This window comes from Pseudonaja textilis, chromosome 3, assembly GCF_049901715.1.
Source record: "Pseudonaja textilis isolate UNSWEBS1 chromosome 3, rPseTex1.2, whole genome shotgun sequence".
NCBI classification, from domain to species: domain Eukaryota; kingdom Metazoa; phylum Chordata; class Lepidosauria; order Squamata; family Elapidae; genus Pseudonaja; species Pseudonaja textilis.
In genome coordinates, this window is record NC_141992.1 from 100,294,336 (window position 1) to 100,313,919 (window position 19,584).

Here is a 19,584-nt window from a genome sequence, read left to right on the forward strand (position 1 = left end):
AAGCCCAAATTTCAATGGCTGGGGAACTGCAAAAATTATGTTGAACTGTAACAAAATGGAAGTAAATTTCATTTGAATTGTTTCTATTAACATAGTTAAAAAATGGTATACTCTGATAGAATTTTGAGCTGGACTGAAGCAGAAAACATACTGGCAGACAAGAATGCAGGCTTTTATTCAGACTGTTCATTAATGAAACAGGCTTTAATTTTAATCACATTTGGCTGAAAAACAGCAACAAACTAATCTCTGCCCTGAATGCAGTATTTTGTTAATCTTAAATATATTTTTGATTTAATATTTTCTAATTATTCTGGCAAAGAAGAAGCGAGCTCCACATCTGACCATTATCTGCTACATTTGACTTGTCTGTTATATAAAAATTCTTGTTGGAATTTCCTAAAACTTATTTAAAGGAGAAATTCAAGCAGAAAAATGAGTTAAATGGGACTGTATTAGATTTTGAATCATTACATCACTTCTGTGGTTAAAATTTAGATAAGCCAAATTATCACCCACTGAAGCTGGCTTCTATGCATCTCTCAATATTACTATAAGAAGACAATTTTGTTATTTATTCTCTAACTCTAATAGATTGAAGAAGATTTTTGAACCCTTTCTTTGACTGCTGGAAAGAACATTTGCTATCAATTAATGGTTCTAAAACTAAATACTTGCTTTTGCTATGAAACCAGCATCCTAAAATGGACTTCAGAAGGACAATCATGGAACAAATCAAATGCTTCAAGTAACTTGGTACTATTCTCTAAGATGCAATGGACTTTAACTTGTATGACACAAAGTGCCCAGTGGATTTCAAAATTACCCCAAATCCAGTTGTCCACATTAAAATGGGACTAAACAGTGTTCAGTGTACCAGTGAGTAAGTTTTTTTGATCTTTGGTAAAATTAAAATGTCATTCTTAATTTTGGTAGACAAATTCCTCTCATTTTGTGGAAGCACACGTTAGGGAAGAAATTGCACCATTATGGTTTCTCTTTATCTACTATAAGCACAATGACTAACAATCATGCTGAACTAGAGCTCACACTGAGAACCCTAAATATAGATTGTCGGTCTCATCAGGAAGGATAATAAAATCAATCCATATAGGCATACAAATCTATAACAAAAGGCCAGCTGGGTACTTAGATCAGCTCAGTATTCCAAAATAACATAGGATTAGGATGATGTAATTCACACATTTCACTGTGCTCCAATTGGCAGTCTTCCAAAAAGAAGATATATGAAGATACCATATTCATAGATTAAATTTGTCTATGTACTTCTAGGACAACCAAAACAATAACCTGTATATTACTCTATTACAGCTCTGGCTTTTCCCCCCTTTTCTTCTAACAATACTACAAAGATAAATTCTCAGATACAAAAAGGTTTTGCCTGATAGGAAATAAATCTGGCAGATTCTGCAAACATTTATTAATCAACAACTCAGTTACATCATTATTGCATAGATATGTCATGTAAAATGCATTCAAACGTACATTTGCTGTGATTACAAAACAAACTGGTAGGCAAATAAGGAAGAGGAGTTATGTTTGTCTGTCCATCTATCTGTCAAATATACATAGTTGCGCGTCTCATAAGAAGTGACTATAACTTCTATAAGAATATAAGGGTCACTTGCAGGACTTTCTGTTTCTGGTTGTTTCAACCCATCCCATGCATGCTCTGGATGCCATCAGCTGAAGAATAACAAGCTGGCAGAGCCTAGGAGAGCAGCCTTTTCTATCATAGCACCCACTTTCTGGAATGCCATCCTTCCAAAGATCAGATGGGACGCATCCCTGTTGTCCTTCTGTGAGGCCTGAAGATAAGACTCTGGGGTCCAAGTGTTGAATGAAGCCTCTTGTCTGGCTGTGTTGAATCTTGGAGTTTGGCTCTGAGATCTTTCTACTGGTTTCTATGAATGTTATATTTCTGTACATGATTTTATCGTTTTTAACATTGCAAGCCACCCTGAGTCATATGTGTGAAATGGGCAGCCATATAAATCCAGTAAATAAAAAAAATACTTCATTTAGTATATATCTTCTCCTTTACAATAAAATAACCAGGTTGGCCTAACACTTTTGTGTGACTTTTTAATCCAATTAATGACAAAATACTTAAAAGGGGCTAAAAAAATGTCAGTACATGTCACATTTGACAGTCAAGACTGCCCGTATTATCTATAGATAGAAGAAGCAAGCAATAAGTGGTAAGAGAAAAGGAAATACTGACTTTTTAAGAATCATTATCTATAACTGTGGAGTATGATAAACCATAATTGTACCCTCTCAACATTTAAATGGCAGTTTCACTTTAAAATAACAAAGGAAACATTTATTAAATACTTGTAGAATGTTCTCACATTTATTTAAAATTAAATCCAAAACAATTTTTGCCTTAACCCTGTCTACTCCCACATTCCCAATATAACTCTCAGCCTGAAATGACTGCACATCATTGTGCTAGCCTAAACTGGGCTTATCCCATGAACGACAGTGTTGAATCATTATTATTTTTTTTAAAGATTTTTATCCTGACTTTCATTTCTATCCAACTCAAGGCAGCGAATATACCAATGTTAAGAACCTCCTATTTTCCCTACAACAATAAACCTGTGAGATAAGTTGGGCCGAGAGAATGCGACTGGCCCAAGGTCACCCAACTGGCTTTCACACCTAAGGCGGGAGTAGAACTCAAGGTCTTTTAATTTGTAGGCCAACACCTTAACCACTACAAGAAATTGTCTCTGCATCTATAACAAGTATACAATATGTACCAAAGTCAACCAATAAGCCTCATACTTACCCAGGTGACTGAGGGCATCCTTGTCCCAAGGCCAGGTGCCAGCACCAGCTAGCTCTTCTTGCACAGAGCTGGCAAAATAGATATTGAGGAAGTGTGTGCTGTTCAGCTGAAGGATCTCCTTAAGTTCCTTCATGCTCATATAGGCCCTGCAGAGTCGGTAGAGGAAAGAGGAAAATGTTAATAACTAAACAGATAAATCACAATAAAATTTAGTTCAATTTAAATCGAACATCTTCATGAGTGGGACACATGTGCTGCATATAGGCTGATCCGTATTTAAACTCCAGCATTTAAAGGGAATTCAAGCAAAAGTTACAGGCTGGAAAAATCTCTTCTTGAATTTGGGAAGAGCTTGGGCCAGTCAGAACAAACAACAGTGGACTAATACATCTTTATATTACAGTTCGGGTGTTTTTTAGTTCCATGCGCTTTTATGGTTCAGAGAATTATCTCTTCTTAATGCAGATCTAGGGGCATCCAAACAATCCCTTGATTCAGCAGTGACTTGAAATAAAATATTATGCACAATGCAGTATTAGAGCAAGGAACAAAAAGGTTGCAACAGGAGTAGGATCCTATTAATTTTGTTACATCAAGGCTCCAGCTGTTTGTGCCAAAGCCTGGCCGGCCACAAGCTCTTCCCTTCTGATTTTAAGTTCCAGGTAGGATGTTTTATGTATCTGGGGACCCTATTTGGATTGAGGTCCATCATATTTAGAGTGTTATCTTTATTTTCTGTAGAGGGACTTTTCTCTCCATTGTCTGAAAGATCCACAACAAACTTTTCTCTGTTTCTTTAATTTCATTACAAATCACTCTACAACTTTTTAAATTATTATTCCATAATAGCAAATAAAATTGAACACTTAGATGATGAAAAGTAGCATATTCCAGACACAACCAATAAATACAACACAGATATGCAATCAATAACCTTTTCATTTCATTTTAGACAACAATAACCAAGGCCTATGACATGCGCATCAATCGAGAATTTCCTTAAAGTTCTGGTCTTTACATACATATGCCTACCCAACTTGTTCATTCAGTATAATTTTACCAAATAAGGTTAAAACATACAAATTTACCATTGTTTCTGTTACTTAAAGGGAGAAGTGGGGACTCTCTAACATGGAACCCAATCAATTATTTCCAAATTTTCACATTACATTTCCCATATTTTCCAGCTCTTTTTCTTTTCCATCTCGTCAACCGAGAAGCAATGCATCCAAAATATCAAGTTAAGCCATTAATGGAGGAAGATTCATTTCCAAAAGCTTTTGGGGTTTGTTTTGATATTTTCTTACTCCCAATAAATATTAAAAAACAAAAATCCACACCTTTTCAATGAAAGCTTTTCCCGTGTTTTCAAGTTGAGAAGTTAAAATTTCTGTATCACTGTAAAGACAACAACAACCAGAAGTCTCATTGCTGACCTCCCGTTCTAATTTGCTGATCTCCCATTCTCAGAAGTTGTGGGAGCGCCATCACTTGAGACTTTCAAGAAGAGATTGGACTGCTATTTGTCAGAAATGGTGTAGGGTTTCCCACTTGGGAGACCCTACAAAGTCCCATCCAACTCTGATTATCTGTTATCTGTTAGTATCAGATTTCAGCTCCTGTGCAACCACAAGTTTGCAATGTATCAGAGAAATAGCAAGAGGGGAATGAGATCAGAATGAACTCAAATAAAATCGAGCAAATAAAAATAATGCAAACACTTCTGATAAGCAACAGCAGCAATACTCTTGACAATGGAGGGAGGGGAATCATAACTTGCTTTTTGTTAACTATGGCAGGTCACTAGAGCTGCTTTTAATCTTCCTACCATTTGTGTTTGAGCCAGACTGATGTAGCAACCAAGGCATCAGACTAGAAACTGGGAGACTGTGAGATCTAGGCCCATTTTAGGCACAAAGCCAGCTCAGTGACCTTGGAAGCCAGTCCCTCTTTCTCAGCTGTAGGAAGCAAGCCTGGGCAAACCACTTCTGAAAAACTTTACCAAAAGAATTGAAGGGACTAGTCCAGGCATTGTCAGGAGCAGAGGTGGTATTCAGCAGGTTTTGACCAGTTCTGGAGAACCGGTAATGGAAATTTTGAGTAGTTCGGAGAACCGGCAAATACCACCTCTGACTGGAGATTTTACAGTATCCTTCCCCTGCCATACCCACCAAGCCACGCCCACAGAACCGGTAGTAAAAGAATTTGAATCCCACCACTGGCCAGGAGTCAAACACTAACTCAAATAAATGTGTATGCAAGTATGCTTGTGTGCACATGCACACAGACAGACACACTAACTTTATTAAGGCAGTACCTTCACATATAGATTTCAACATGGGAGTGAAGAGCTTTTTTCTTTCAAGGCTCTTGAGTCCTATCTGCAGTAGAGAGTATTTGTCTACATGCAGAGCTTAAGATATGAAATCTCACAGGGTGCCAGGATAGAAGCAGGCTTTCACATGTATATTGCAGACAAAAGTTGTATCATGAACAACTAGCTCCTTACCAACTACTCAGCAAATCTCACCTCTGACTGGAGATTTTACAGTATCCTTCCCCTGCCATGCCTACCAAGCTACGCCCACAGAATCGGTAGATGACGTGACATTTAGTTATTTAGCATAGCAAGCATAAAGGTTTAGGGGGCTGTAATCCAAATAACCAATCAATATTATCTGTTATACATGCATTATTAGGGGAAGGGCAAAGGGTTAGATGGGACCATCCTCTAACTATAAGAATTGCTGTTAGATTGTAATCAGGGCCTTGGTTCCTTTCAAGTCCAAGGTCCTTATATCTTGGTACCAAAATAAAAATATAATTTTGTATCACATCTTGTGTTCGGTGACTTATCGGCTTTGAATCAAGCAAGAGCCCAGTTTTGGGGACAACTCCTGCTTATCACAAAGTTAATGTAACATCTGGTTTGGCTCTGAATTAAATTGTGGAACTGGGTGTGATCTCTCATCAGAGTGAACTTAACAATCCTGGTGATGAAAGCTTATGAAATAGGATCAGGCAGGAATTTCAGTTCAAGTCTTTGGTCACTCATTAACCTATTTTTGGTGAAATAATTATAAAATGGAGAGTGACAAGATATACTGATCTCAACCTCAGGGATGAGTTGTCTTCTGATCCAAAAATCTTCCCCATGTCTAAAACAGTATATAATAGGGAGCTCAAAGCATTTTTATTGCTATAGAAAGGTTACCCCTTTCTATAGCAATTTGACTATATGTTGACTATTTCCTAGTATGATTTGATTGCTTATTGTACCCTATGACTATTATTAAGTGTGATTATGATTCTTGACTTGACGAATGTATCTTTTCTTTTATGTACACTGAGAGCATTTGCACCAAGACAAATTCCTTGTGTGTCCAATCACACTTGGCCAATAAAGAATTCTATTCTATATCTATTCTCACAGATGAACGGAAGACAAGCAAAACAAAAGATATGAATGTATGTCTTATTCCTACTCAATAGTTGTTAACTCCTACATGTTCTGAAGAAAATTAATAAAATAATCAGTTGCAAAATAAATAGGACTGTTCAAAACAGGCTTTACAGAATAAGAAGCTCCCAATGATACTTTTTTTTCTGGTAATTTCTCACCTATGTGAAACAGATGATTTTGTCAAGAGATTCACTGGGGCTCAAAAATGTATTTAATTAACTTAGTTCCTTGAGAAAATGATGCTAACTACATTATTTTTAATTAAGAGGAAATAAAAGAATTTGACTACAATATAGCTGTTTTAGTCATTGGGAGTCAGGCGCCATATCAATTTATTATCACGGATGGCTGCACAGTCAGCTGATGTATAGACTGAAATTGGTCTTTTTATTCACCTATCTAGTCCTTTCCAAGAACAAGATGCTGTTGTTTGAAGATGTTAAATGTATCTACAAAAATTAGACAAATGCGTGCATTAATACATTTATACACACACGCAAAAAAGTTGCCAGAAATTTGCTTGAAAAATCCACAAGAAGTAAATTATATTCTGAGATAAACTTTTCAACTGTAACTTTGAATGGCCTGTAAGTGATGTCACAACTGCCAAAAATCCATTCCCACTCTCTTTTGCATCTGGATATAATTTTAAAACAGAAACAACATTAATTTCATATTCTTGACAGACTCCAAATTCCATATCCTGAATTCAAAGTCAGGGATCCCTACTTCCATTTGCAAATGGCTCCCTTGAAATGAATTGCCCCTTCAAAAAATCCAAAGTCTCCCAATAATTGTCCTTAAGTGAAGAAGCAGCAGGTGTTCAGCCTACACCCTTCTTACTCTATGGGGAGTCATCTAAAGTAAGAGGATGTGAGAGATGGTGGGAAAGAAACCGGGAAGGAGAATTCAGTTTAGGTGAGAAAAGGTAATATCACCAGAAGGAAGCATTTCAAAGAGATTCCACCTTAATTGACTCACTATTAGTTAGTCAAGAAATATACTCTTTCATTTTTTTTTTAATATTATGTTTTTGCCTCAGTATTAAAAAAGCCTTTCTGTAATTCATGCAGTTCTCACTTGTGTTTGACAGCTATGTGAGGCTTGGCAGAAGAAACTCATTCTATCTTTCCTACATATAGATTTATTTTCCCAGTAATATGGAACACTATGTAACAAATCCAGTAACTGTTACCATAGATTTTCCCTCACATGTACAGGGCTATAAGAACAAGGGAAACAAGAACATGTTTGTATGAACAGAAAACGTGTGGCCTATATTTCAACAAATGACAAATGATTAATTAAAACAACCACTGAAGTCGTAAGATTTTTATTTATATGAAAGCTTCTGATTATGCAGCTACTTGGAAATGCCCAAATATAGGTTAGATTCTGCCTGAGCGATCCTTTCATGCCAATACCAATTAAAAAAAAAGTGAAGTAAGGTTGTATACTTGCCTTTCTCTTTTTAAATGTTTATATTAATGCCATAATTAAAGCTCTTGAAAACACTGCTCAAATTGGGTAATCAATCTATCTTACTACTTATACAGTACTAAATTCATCTAAGTTACTAGCGCATTAAAGTAAATACAATTCACCCAAAAACCACCCAGCTCTATTTTTGTTATAGTACACTAACCCTAAGTCATACATAAGACTTGGTAATTTTTAAAAAATTTCTGAAGCTATGATGAGCCATACAGGCAGCCAGAGGATATTGATAAGGGAAAAAAAAGACACAAGCAGTTATATTAATCTATTATGGGAGCAGCTCTTCTTGGCTGGAATGCTCTTAGTGAGGAATCTCAATAAGGCCAGAACCCAAAATTATTTAAGGCACACTTGAGATTCCTACTGTATTGAAAGTGTCAACTCTCTGATACATCAAAGTATAACTGAATTCTTGTATCAGACTTGGTTTGTGGTGATGCTCTGGAGACTAAGGAGAGGCTTAGCAGTAATTTTGAAACTCCTGAGCAAGAGTATTCTGAAGATGTGCAAGAGGTGGCTAAAATCTGTGTTTAACCTTAAGGTCTCAATAGAATCTGAATCTTCTAACATACAACCTCCTGGTGCATGATGCATGTATATTACTCAATTGAGTAATTGTCTGCAAGTGCATTTTTTTTAGAAAAGCCAGTTGCTTCTTTTTATCCTTCCACTTCCATTTGAGTAGCAATAGCACTTAGACTTATGTACCACTTCACAGTGCTTTACAGCTCTCTCTAAGCGGTTTACAGAGTCAGCATATTGTCCCCGACAATCTGGGTCCTCATTTTACCAACCTCAGAAGGATGGAAGGCTGAATCAACCCTGAGCCGGTGAGACCCAAACTGCCAAACTGCTGGCAGGCGGAAGTAGCCTGCAGTACGATACTCTAACTACTGCACCACCGCGGCTCTTGTAGTTAGCACACGTCTCTAAAAGTAGCACACATGTCACTCAACCCATCTGCTCTCATACAAAATTGCCCAAAACAGTTACATTTATTATGGAACTCAAAGGATTTATTGTAGAATAAGGGGAACTTCAAAGCCATGATATAATGGAAGAGTTTGTTAGTCCACGTCTCAACTGCATTGCTTCTACCGTTGTTATCCAGATCTGAGAAAATAACCTGGAATCCAGCCAAACCCCTCAGTCTCCAAAATTAGATCAGATTCATTTGTTCCTCAACTTATCAAAGGGAGCACACTGCATCTATTCCCAACAAGGATATCTTTTATGGCCGTACAGTATAGATTAACCATGTCCAAAAACCTACTGAGAGTTATGAAAGAACAGGGCTCTTGTATAAAAAGGATATATTATTCAACACTCCCTTACATGCCCCTGAGAGGCTAGGATCTTCAAAAGTCAAAACATTTAACTCTGCAAATTAATTGGCTTAGATCCAATTCTAGAAACTATAAGTAACAGTTTAGTAGTGCAGTTTCCCATTACTGAGCATTTCTCCTCTGGAATTCTTCTCTTCTTCCAGAAATCAAGGTGTTGTATTGCTTCAATTGTATCCTTTCCTGCCGAATAAGCAGTGGTTTTATCACCCTTTTGACATATAACCAGCTTACTTTTCTCCCTGCTTCTTTCTTTGCTTCAAAAAGTTAAAAGGTGAGGGATGAGGACAGAGGCAGGTGATTGAGGGTAATGGGAGACTCCTGCTTCTGGCACTCTGCTTTTAGGCTGCATGTAGAAAGGAATGGCTGGTGCAATTAGAAGAAGGTAATAATAGTTGCATCTCACTCACTTTGGTCAAGTCATGTGAGGGAATTCACTGAGAAAGCAATTATGCTTGGAAGAGTTAACAGTAAAAGGAAACCAGGCCACCAAAGAACAGGGTGGCTGGACACCATCAAAGCTGACAACAGCCACAGCACAGAAAAACACAAAGAAGTAGTGCAAGACTGAAAGATGTGGAGAGACCCAGCTCACAGAATCGCCAAGAGTCAGGCACAACTGAATGGATAACAACATCAATAACAGTTGCTCAAGATCACATATTGGAGCAAAAATAATAACAATAATTAGGGAACAAAGCCACTGGTCACGTTCAAGGGCCAGAGCTATAAGAAGTGATCAGAAATTTTATTTATTTATTTAGCATGTGGCAAATACATGAACTTATAGTGGTTCAAATGTTAATGTCCAGTCCATCCAGCCGATCAGAAGTAATTAACTTGGAAAACAAGCAAGACCTTGATTCAGAAAACCAGGAAGCACCGAGTATCCTAAAGCAGAAAATTTAAAATTTTGCCAATTTACAAGTATCTTTAGATATTAACAATTAACAGCATTTCTCAACCGAGGCACCTTTGTGATTTGTGGACTTCAATTCCCAGAATTCTTAGCAAGGACTACATTATCTGGAGAATTCTGGGAGATGCATATATCACAAAGGTACCAGATTGAGAAATATTGCAATAATCATTCCTCCCTCCCTCCCTGATGAAATACCTTTTACTTTAATATATTAAAAAATAATCACAATAAACCTTAAGGTTTTTACCTCTCATGCAGTAAAGATATTTTTCCCCTTAAGTGATTGCTTTGGCTGTTGGTACTGGAATGATAAGACTTCTTAAGTCAAGGTGTGTAGATAATACTAACAAGAGCAGTGCACTGCGGGGTCTCCTGCTTGGGCGGGGGGTGGGGTGGACTAGATCAGCGGTCGCCAACTGGTGGGCTGTGAGAAAATTTTGGTGGGCCGCAGCATGCTGAGACCGGGAGGTGGGGAACTCCTGCAGTCTCCCTAGCAAACCCATGGTGTGGCTACTGCCTCCTGCCTCCGCGCATCAAGGAGCCAAACAGCAGTGGGAAGAGCACAGACCTCCTGAGCTGCAGGAAGCAGCTGCCCTCAGGTGAAGATGTTTGCGAGGGGAAGGCTCGACCCCCTCTTCCTCCTCACCAGAAACACTCATATGGTCAGCAGGAAGGAGGAGGCTTGTCGGGGGCCAGAGGGACAGTGAATGCTTTGTTTCTGAGTGCTTCTGGCGAGGAGGAAGAGAAACTCCCGGGGGGGTTGCAGGAGATCGCTCCGTCCCCTCGCAGGCCAGGAAATACCCAGGAAGGGCTCTGATGCCGCGATCTCACACATCCCTACCCTCAGGAGCTTCACTTCCTCCTCACCAGAAGCACTCACATGCTCAGCGGGAAGGAGGAGGCTTGTCCGGGTCCAGAGGGGCGGTGAGCGCTTTGCGTGAGTGCTTCTGGCGAGGAGGGAGAGAAGCTCCTGAGCCTCCCGCTTCCAACATCTTCCCTGAGGGCATTGCTGGCAGCCGCTCAACCTCCTCGATGCGTGGAGGCAAGAGGCAGGAGGTAACCAGTTCAGATGTTCCTTTCCCCCCACCCCCACTCCCTCGCAGGCCAGGCCTAAGCTGCTGAGTCCATCTGCCGCCAGTATCACCCCTGTTGCCCCATCTTCCCAACAGCCATCTGGTCTTCAGCACATAGCTCATCAGCCCAGAGTGGAGGTTGCCCGCTGTGCTGAACTGTGTACGCCCGCGCCCGCCACTCTTCCTGGCAGGGGAAAGTGAACTCAGCTTGGACTCTGGTTTTGTGACTGGTATGTCTTAAATGGGGCCGGGATGACTTCGCCTCGCCCGTGGGACCACCAAGTAACAGCTGCCAGCTACTTTCTCCACACACCAAATCTTACCATGGGAAAGAGAGCAGCTGGGGTATCAATGTAGCCACTCAGTTAATTCATAATCACCCTACCCAGAGAAGGAGGTGCTGGAGGAGGAGGACGAGGAGAAGGAGGAGGCAGCAGTGGAGAAGCAAGTCAGGTTTTAAAGACCCAGGATAAGGGGGAGGCTTCCAGGTGAGGGGGAGGCTTCCAGCTCGGTCCTCCTTGCCTCCCCCAACTCCAGGCAACCACACCAAGCAAAGGAAGGAGAGGTTTCCTCTGACTTGGGGGAGATATGAAATGACAGGAGACCAGATTTTTTTATGGGGGGGGTGGGGCTCTGATTTTCTTGTTATATTTTTGTTATAATTAAATAAACATTTTTATATTTAATATAAACCTCTCAAAAAATAAAGGGAACACAAAAATAAGACACCCTAGATCTGAATGAATGAAATATTCTTATAAAATACTTTGTTCATTACAAAGTTGAATGTGCTGACAACAAAATCACACAAAAATTATCAATAGAAATCAAATTTAGCAACCCATGGAGGTCTGGATTTGGAGTTACACTCAAAATTAAAGTGGAAAAAAACACTACAGGCTGATCCAACTTTGATGTAATGTCCTTAAAACAAGTCAAAATGAGGCTCAGTAGTGTGTGTGGCCTCCATGTGCCTGTATGACCTCCCTACAACGCCTCGGCATGCTCCTGATGAGGTGCCGGATGGTCTCCTCAGGGATCTCCTCCCACACCTGGACTAAAGCATCCCCCAACTCCTGGACAGTCTGTGGTACAACGTGGTGTTGGTGGAGTGAGACATGATGTCCTAGATGTGCTCAATTGGATTCAGGTCTGGGGAATGGGCGGGCCAGTCCATAGCATCAATGCCTTTGTCTTGCAGGAACTGCTGACACACTCCAGCCACATGAGGTCTAGCACTGTCGTGCATTAGGAGGAACCCAGGGCCAACTGCACCAGCATATGGTCTCACAAGGGGTCTGAGGATCTCATCTCGGTACCTAATGGCAGTCAGGCTACCTCTGGTGGGTACATGGAGGGCTGTGCAGCCACCTAAAGAAATACCATCCCACACCACTACTGACCCATTGCCAAACCGGTCATGCTGGAGGATGTTGCAGGCAGCAGAACGTTCTCCACGGCATCTCCAGACCCTGTCACATCTGTCACATGTGCTCAGTGTGAACCTGCTTTCATCTGTGAAGAGCACAAGGCACCGGGATGAATTTGCCAATCTTGGTGTTCTCTGGCAAATGCCAAACGTCCTGCACAGTGTTGGGCTGTAAGCACAACCCCCACCTGTGGACGTCGGGTTCTCATACCACCCTCATGGAGTCTGTTTCTGACCATTTTAGCAGCCACATGCACATTTGTGGTCCACTGGAGGTCATTTTGCAGGGCTCTGGCAGTGCTCCTCCTGTCCCTCCTTGCACAAAGGCAGAGGTAGTGGTCCTGATGCTGGGTTGTTGCCCTCCTACAGTCTCCTCCATGTCTCCTGATGTACTGGCCTGTCTCCTGGTAGCGCCTCCATGCTCTGGACACTACGCTGACAGACACAGCAAACCTTCTTGCCACAGCTTGCATTGATGTGCCATCCTGGATGAGCTGCACTACCTGAGCCACTTGTGTGGGTTGTAGACTCCATCTCATGCTACCACTACAGTGAAAAGACCACCAGCATTCAAAAGTGACCAAATCAGGCAGAAAGCATAGGAAATGAGAAGTGGTCAATGGTCACCACCTGCAGAACCACTCCTTTATTGGGGATGTCTTGCTAACTGCCTATGCTTTCCACCTGTTGTCTATTCCATTTGCACAACAGCATGTGAAATTGTTTGTCAATCAGTGTTGCTACCTAAGTGGACAGTTTGATTTCACAGAAGTGTGATTGACTTGGAGTTACGTTGTGTTGTTTAAGTGTTCCATTTATTTTTTGAGCAGTGTATATTTATATATTAAAAAAATAATTTTAAATAGTACATTTAAATTTAATATAAAAAATAAAAAGTTTATATTAAATATGTTATCTTTTTTAAAAAATCACATCAGTGGTCATCAGGATTTAAAAGTACGAGTTTGGTGGCCCCTGAGATCCAACAGGTTGGTGACCCCTGGACTAGATGACCTACAAGGTCCCCCCAAACTTCATTATTCCATTCTAAGATACAACAATGCATGAACAGAGAGCCAGAATGCTTGACTTCATTTGCAATGCAACAAAAATGAGACTGGATGGTCCCCAAACATTTACAACCATATCACTGGAAAAGAAGCTAGTTATTTTTCTTCTCAGAGTTGGATAACAGCGCCTTGGAAGGAAAATTTAGATAAGGAATGTAAAGAACTGGGGTAAGAGGATGAACAATACAGACATAACTTACTTTGGGTCTGTCACGTCTGAAATAATTTGTAACATGTTTCGATGAGCAATCTAGCTGTGAAAGAAATTTGTTTTCTCTACATTTCCATTCACATTCTAATTTACAAACTTTTCTGTTCTTTGATCATTGCTGCCACAGTACCTTATTTGCCTTTCTACATGCCAATTCTTTGATCACTTTACAAGCAACAGATGAACTAAATATTAATCAAATGCTTGGATTAAGTATTACCTAATTTCTATCCACCTGCCAATAAAATTAAACAGATAATAGCTTCCAGGCCATCCTTATTGTTGTTCTTGTGTGCTCTTCAAATATAGGAATATTCAGGCCAGTACATGGCATCATCATGGGCATGAATCAGAGGCTGGCTTGGTGCAGAAGAACCATCTGGCTGTTGGCAGTACAGAAATCAGGAAAGTGTCATCAGAAATAAGCCAACAGCCTATAAATCAGGGCATACAAATAAGCATAAAAGAGGAAAGAATGCAAACAAGGGCAGTTAAATTTGGGAAGCAGAACAAAGGCGATGTATTAATTGCTTCTACTACTATTGATCAATGTTTGCTACACCTCCCAAACCAAGTACGGGGGTCCAATTCCTTAACCAGTACAACACTCTGTTTTTTTCTCCTGGAGGCTCAGAAAGCCCAGGGACCCTGTATTAAGTGAATATACCCAGGGTCAGTCCTAGGAAAGGCCCTTTTCACTAACTCATTTATGGGTGTGCTGATGGCAAAAAAATCTAGGCAACACAAGAACAGAATTTGGGAATGAAACAGAAAATCTCCTGCCACTAAATAAATAAATGTATAACTTCACCTGAAGCGAAGTTGGCTTTATCACTGTCACTTCTGGAAGTCCCTCAAGATCTAGTTATGCCAGTAGTCCTGGGAACCCTAGGGACAGGTGAACAAGTAAGGTAGCTCCACCATTTTTAACATCCCTTCATAGGATGCTATTTATTTATTTAATTATTTATTCATTCATTCATAAGTACTGGTTCTGTGGGCGTTGCTTGATGGGTGTGGAAGTGGAAGGATACTATAAAATCTCCAGTCAGAGGTGGTATTTGCTGGTTCTCTGAACTACTCAAAATTTCCGCTACGGGGGAGGGCAGAGCTAGTGTCCCGGCGGTTGGACGGGAGTTCTTGATTCTCCAAGATCACCGTCGATATCTCAGCTGCTGGCCGGTCCCCATGGACCTAAACTGTCCCGTAGAGACAATGATTGACAAGGGCACATCCTGTTGATCCCAGGGACATTGCAAAGTCCCTGGTTGATCCAGGGAAGGGGCATTGGTTCTTACCTGATACGCCCGTTCTCTTTGAGCTGCGAAGAGCATCCAGTAGTGGGAGGTGCTTCAGTCTCTGCATTCATAGGCTGAGCTTGAATTGAGGAACGCTCCTCCTCCTCCACGTGACTCCTCCATAGCGTTCCCCAGTTTTGCGAAGACGAGAGGAAAAACATTCGTGCTCTCATCCTAACTACCTAATGGTCCATTGGCCGAAACAAGACCCCACCAGACAGAGAATTTGGGTGGGGCTGGATGCTCTTCGCAGCTCAAAGAGAACAGGCGTATCAGGTAAGAACCAATGCCCCTTCTCCTCAGAGCTGCTCAGAGCATCCAGTAGTGGGACATATCAAAGCTGGGCCAGTCCTACGGGAGGGAATCCAGCTGGTCCGGAACCTCCTTGGGATCTCTAAGAACCCGCTGTAGAACCCGTCTACCGAAGGAAGCCTCTACTGAGGCAAATACATCAATTTTACAGTGCCTAATAAAGGTGATGGGGATGCCCAAGTCGCCACCCGGCAGATTTTGGTTATTGGTGCCTGAGTGGCCCAAGCCGCCGAGGTTGCCGCACTCCTGGTAGAATGTGCTGTTATACCTCTGGGCACTTGCATAGCTTGTGACTGGTATGACCATTGCTGCTCTTATCCAATGGGCTATGGTGGGCAGAGACACTTTGTGACCCTGCGTTTTGGGCTGAAAAGGAGAGGAATAGGGCCTCTGATTTCCTGAATGGCTCTGTGCGCTTGATGTAGATTCGCAGAGCTCGTCTCACATCAAGCGTGTGCCATTGCCTTTCCCTTTCCTGGGATGGCCTGGGACAAAAATTTGGAAGGATGAGTTCCTGTGCTCTATGGAAAACGGAATTGACCTTGGGCAAAAGGGTGGGATCAGGCCGGAGGACCACCCGGTCAGCATGAAATACGCAAAGGTCCCTTCTAATGGATAAGGTGGCGATTTCCGAGATTCAACGGGCAGATGTAATAGCTACAAGGAAGACTACCTTATATGATAGGAACTGGAGAGTTGACTCCCTTAAGGGTATGAAGGTGTGTTTAGTGAGTGAAGTAAGAACTCTGTTAAGGTCCCATGTTGGGTACCGATGCACAGTTGGAGGGTGTAAATTAGTGGCTCCTCTAAGAAAGGCCCGAATACAGGGGTGATGGGAAAGGGAACCAACACCCTCACAGGAAATAACCGTTGTTAAAGCTGCTACCTGTCGTTTCAATGTATTAGGGGACAGCCCCTTACTGAGTCCCTCCTGAAGGAAGTCTAAGATTTGGGCAACAGAAGGAGAAACTGGATTAATTTGGAACTTGTTACACCATTTACAGAAAATGGCCCATGTGGCATTGTGAATTCTAATGGTTGAGAGCCGTCTGGCAGCTAGAATAGTATCAATAACCCTGCTAGAGAACTTCTCTCTTCAGGCATTCCGGCTCAACCTCCAGACGGCTAATTGGAATCATTGAGGATCTGGATGCAGGAGGGGACCTTGAGATAGGGAGATCCTGTCTGGTGGGATCCTCCAGGGAGGGGCCACTGATAGACTGCGGAGGTCCGCAAACCATGGCCTTCTGGGCCAGTAAGGAGTCACGAGGAGTAGCTCCGCTCTCTCATGTAGCAACTTCTGGATGACCCTGGGCATCAGTGCTAGTGGGGGGAATGCGTACAGGAGCCCTTTGGGCCACGGGCAGCGTAGCGCGTTGTAAGTCTCCGCCCCCTGGGATGGGTACCTTGAGAAGAATCTCGGGAGCTGGGCATTGAGAGGGGAGGCAAATAAGTCTACCACTGGTTGTCCGAATATTCTTGCTGCTTCTTTGAACAGGGATGGGTGGAGGCGCCACTCTGACTGGTCTATGGTGGCCCTGCTTAGCCAGTTTGCTTGAGTATTTGATACTCCAAAGATGTGTTCTGCCCTGATGGAAAGGAGATTGTTCTCTGCCCAACGGCTAAGGCGCTCAGCTTCCCTCATTAGTCGTAATGATTGTGTGCCCCCCTTTTTGTTTATGTGGGCTTTGGCCGTCACCTTATCTGTTAAAATTAAAATGTGTTGTCTGCGTTCCCCCTCCGGAGGAAGCTGCGGAGGGCCAGGAGGACGGCGTGAAGCTCCAGCCAGTTTATGTTACATGATTGCTCTGTTGCCGACCATCTGCCCTGGGATGTGAGTGACTGAAGGTGGGCACCCCATCCGAATAGACTAGCGTCTGTTGTGATAGTGAACCTTTGGGGGTCCTTGAAGTGGCAGCCTTTGTTGATGGCCGGTTTGTCCCACCAGAGGAGGGACATGAGGACCCTTGGAGATACCCTGACCATGTGTTTTGAGTTTCTTCTGCCGGATCTCTGGTGCGGGAGTAGGAACCACTGGAGGGATCTGGAGTGAAGACGGGCCCAGGGCCCAGGGAATAGCGGAAATGCACAAAATCATTTTCCCTAATAATTTAGACAAATCTAGTAGGGTTGCCCTCCTACGTTGCCTGATCTCTCTGACGGATTTATGGATACTGAGTAGTCTGTCCGAGGACAGAAAGACCTTCCTTTCCAGTGTGTCAATCACCATCCCCAAGTGAGTTATCTGAGTGGCTGGGGATAATTGGCTCTTTTTCCAGTTTATAAGAAAAGCTTGGAGAGCAGTTAGGGTAACCTGGGTGTCCTTCACTGCTTGGTGTTCAGAGGGAGATAGGATGAGAATGTTATCCAGGTAACACTGGAGACGCACAGGAAGGTTCCTGAGATGGGCCACTAGCGCTGCGAGGACCTTGGTAAAGGTCCTGGTGGCAGAGGCTAATCCAAAAGGAAGGGCTTCGTATTGAAAGTGATGTTATAGCAGAAACGTAGAAATTTGGAATGAGAAGGCCGAATGGCAATATGTAAGTATGCCTCGATCAAGTCTATGGATGTGAGCCAGTCCCCTTGTCTGGTTCCCATGAGAATGGATTGCAATGTATGCATTTTGAATTTGCGATATATCAGATAACTGTTAAGACGTTTTAGATCCAGTATCGCTCTCCACCCCTCTGAATGTTTTGGGACAATGAACAAGTGAGAGTAAAAACCCCGTCCTTGTTGTGCAGTGGGAACAGGTTGGCTTTTATATTAAGGAGATGATGAATAGCGGAATCCATTAGATTACACTTAGCTCGGTCTCTGGAAAGAGGGGATGCCATAAAGAAATCGGGGGCGGACCGGAACTCAAGGGCCAGACCAAATCTAATGGTGTCCCTGACCCAGGCGTCCGAGGTAGAGGAATCCCATTGGCTGGCAAAGAATTTAAGGCGCCCACCAAGGAAAGGGAGTATTGGCCTACCTCGGGAAAGGCCTGCTACCTGATCCCCGAGAGGGCCTTTTGTAATTGGTGCCCCTTCTGTTCCTGTCTCCTGAATCGGCATGATCCAGGGGTTGACCCGGCCTGAAGGCTGGGGGCCTTTGGTACCTGGTGGAGAAGGGAGTCTGGTAGAAGGGCCGAAAGGCCCCTCTCCGAAAGGGCTGTGAGGTTCTGGATTCTGACCTGCGCATAAGGGAGGGGAGAAATTTCTTCTTATTGCATGTCTCCATCAATAAGGGGTCCAGGGACGGGCCAAATAATTTGTTTCCCACAATGGGGGGCGGAAGCCAATTTTACCTTGTTTTTAAGATCTGCCTGCCAAAGTCTCAGCCAGAGCAGACGGCAGGCCGTGATGTGTGATGTGATGGCTCTTGTGGAGAATTTGACTGAGTGAAATGTGGCGTTGGGAGAGAATTCTGTAGCAGCTGTGAGCTTGGCGATGTCCTGATGTGCCCTGACATTGGATGAGGGGACGTGTTGCCTGAGCTGACGAAGCCATCGGATCGATGACCTTGTGAAAAAGGAAGCGGCCATAGCCAATCTGATTGCACAGGCATCCGCTTGGTGTGCCCGGTGCAAGGCCAGCTCGGCCCACTTGTCCTCAGATTTGAGGGCCTCCAGTGCATCACTCGGGGTTGAGGAGGTGGCGAGGCTCACGATGGGCTCGTCAACCTCAGGGGTAACCAGTAATTTAGAGAATTCTGGGTCCAAATTGAAAAACTTATCGTGGCTGGAGGTGCAGCTGCAGAGGCCAGCTGTTTTAATACCAGGTCAGAGAAAATGGGTGGAGTAGGGATAACCTCAGCCTCCACCATGGGCTGTTTAAAGATGGAATCATCTGGGCCCTCCGAAGTTGTAGGAGGGGGGTCAAAGGGTGACTGCGTGATCAGGCCCTAGATATTCTTGGCCTTGAATAGTAGGGACTTAAGTGTGGTTTGAACAGGCCCACGAAGGCGGGCTGGTCAGGGGTAAGCCCCTCGTCCTTGGACATCTCCCCTCCCAGGGGGTCCGCCTCTGATAGGGGTTCGCTATACTGCATTGTCCCCAACTCAAACTCTTCATCTTCCCTGATCAGGTCCAGGTCCCCTTCCTCCTCCTCCTCCTCCCTTTCTGTAAGGGGGATATCCCTCTATAAGTGTACCTGGCCGTGAAG

At 42.8% G+C, this 19,584-nt stretch overlaps 1 protein-coding gene across 1 annotated transcript in view; it reads right to left on the bottom strand.

The window, feature by feature from the left end:
* PAPPA2 (pappalysin 2) overlaps positions 1-19,584 on the bottom strand; it is a 180,782-nt gene that overhangs the window by 132,116 nt on the left and 29,082 nt on the right. Inside the window, exon 3 of the mRNA XM_026703214.2 lies at positions 2,819-2,964. Coding sequence (XP_026558999.1) covers positions 2,819-2,964 — 146 coding nt within the window. The remainder of the gene's footprint in view (positions 1-2,818; positions 2,965-19,584) is intronic.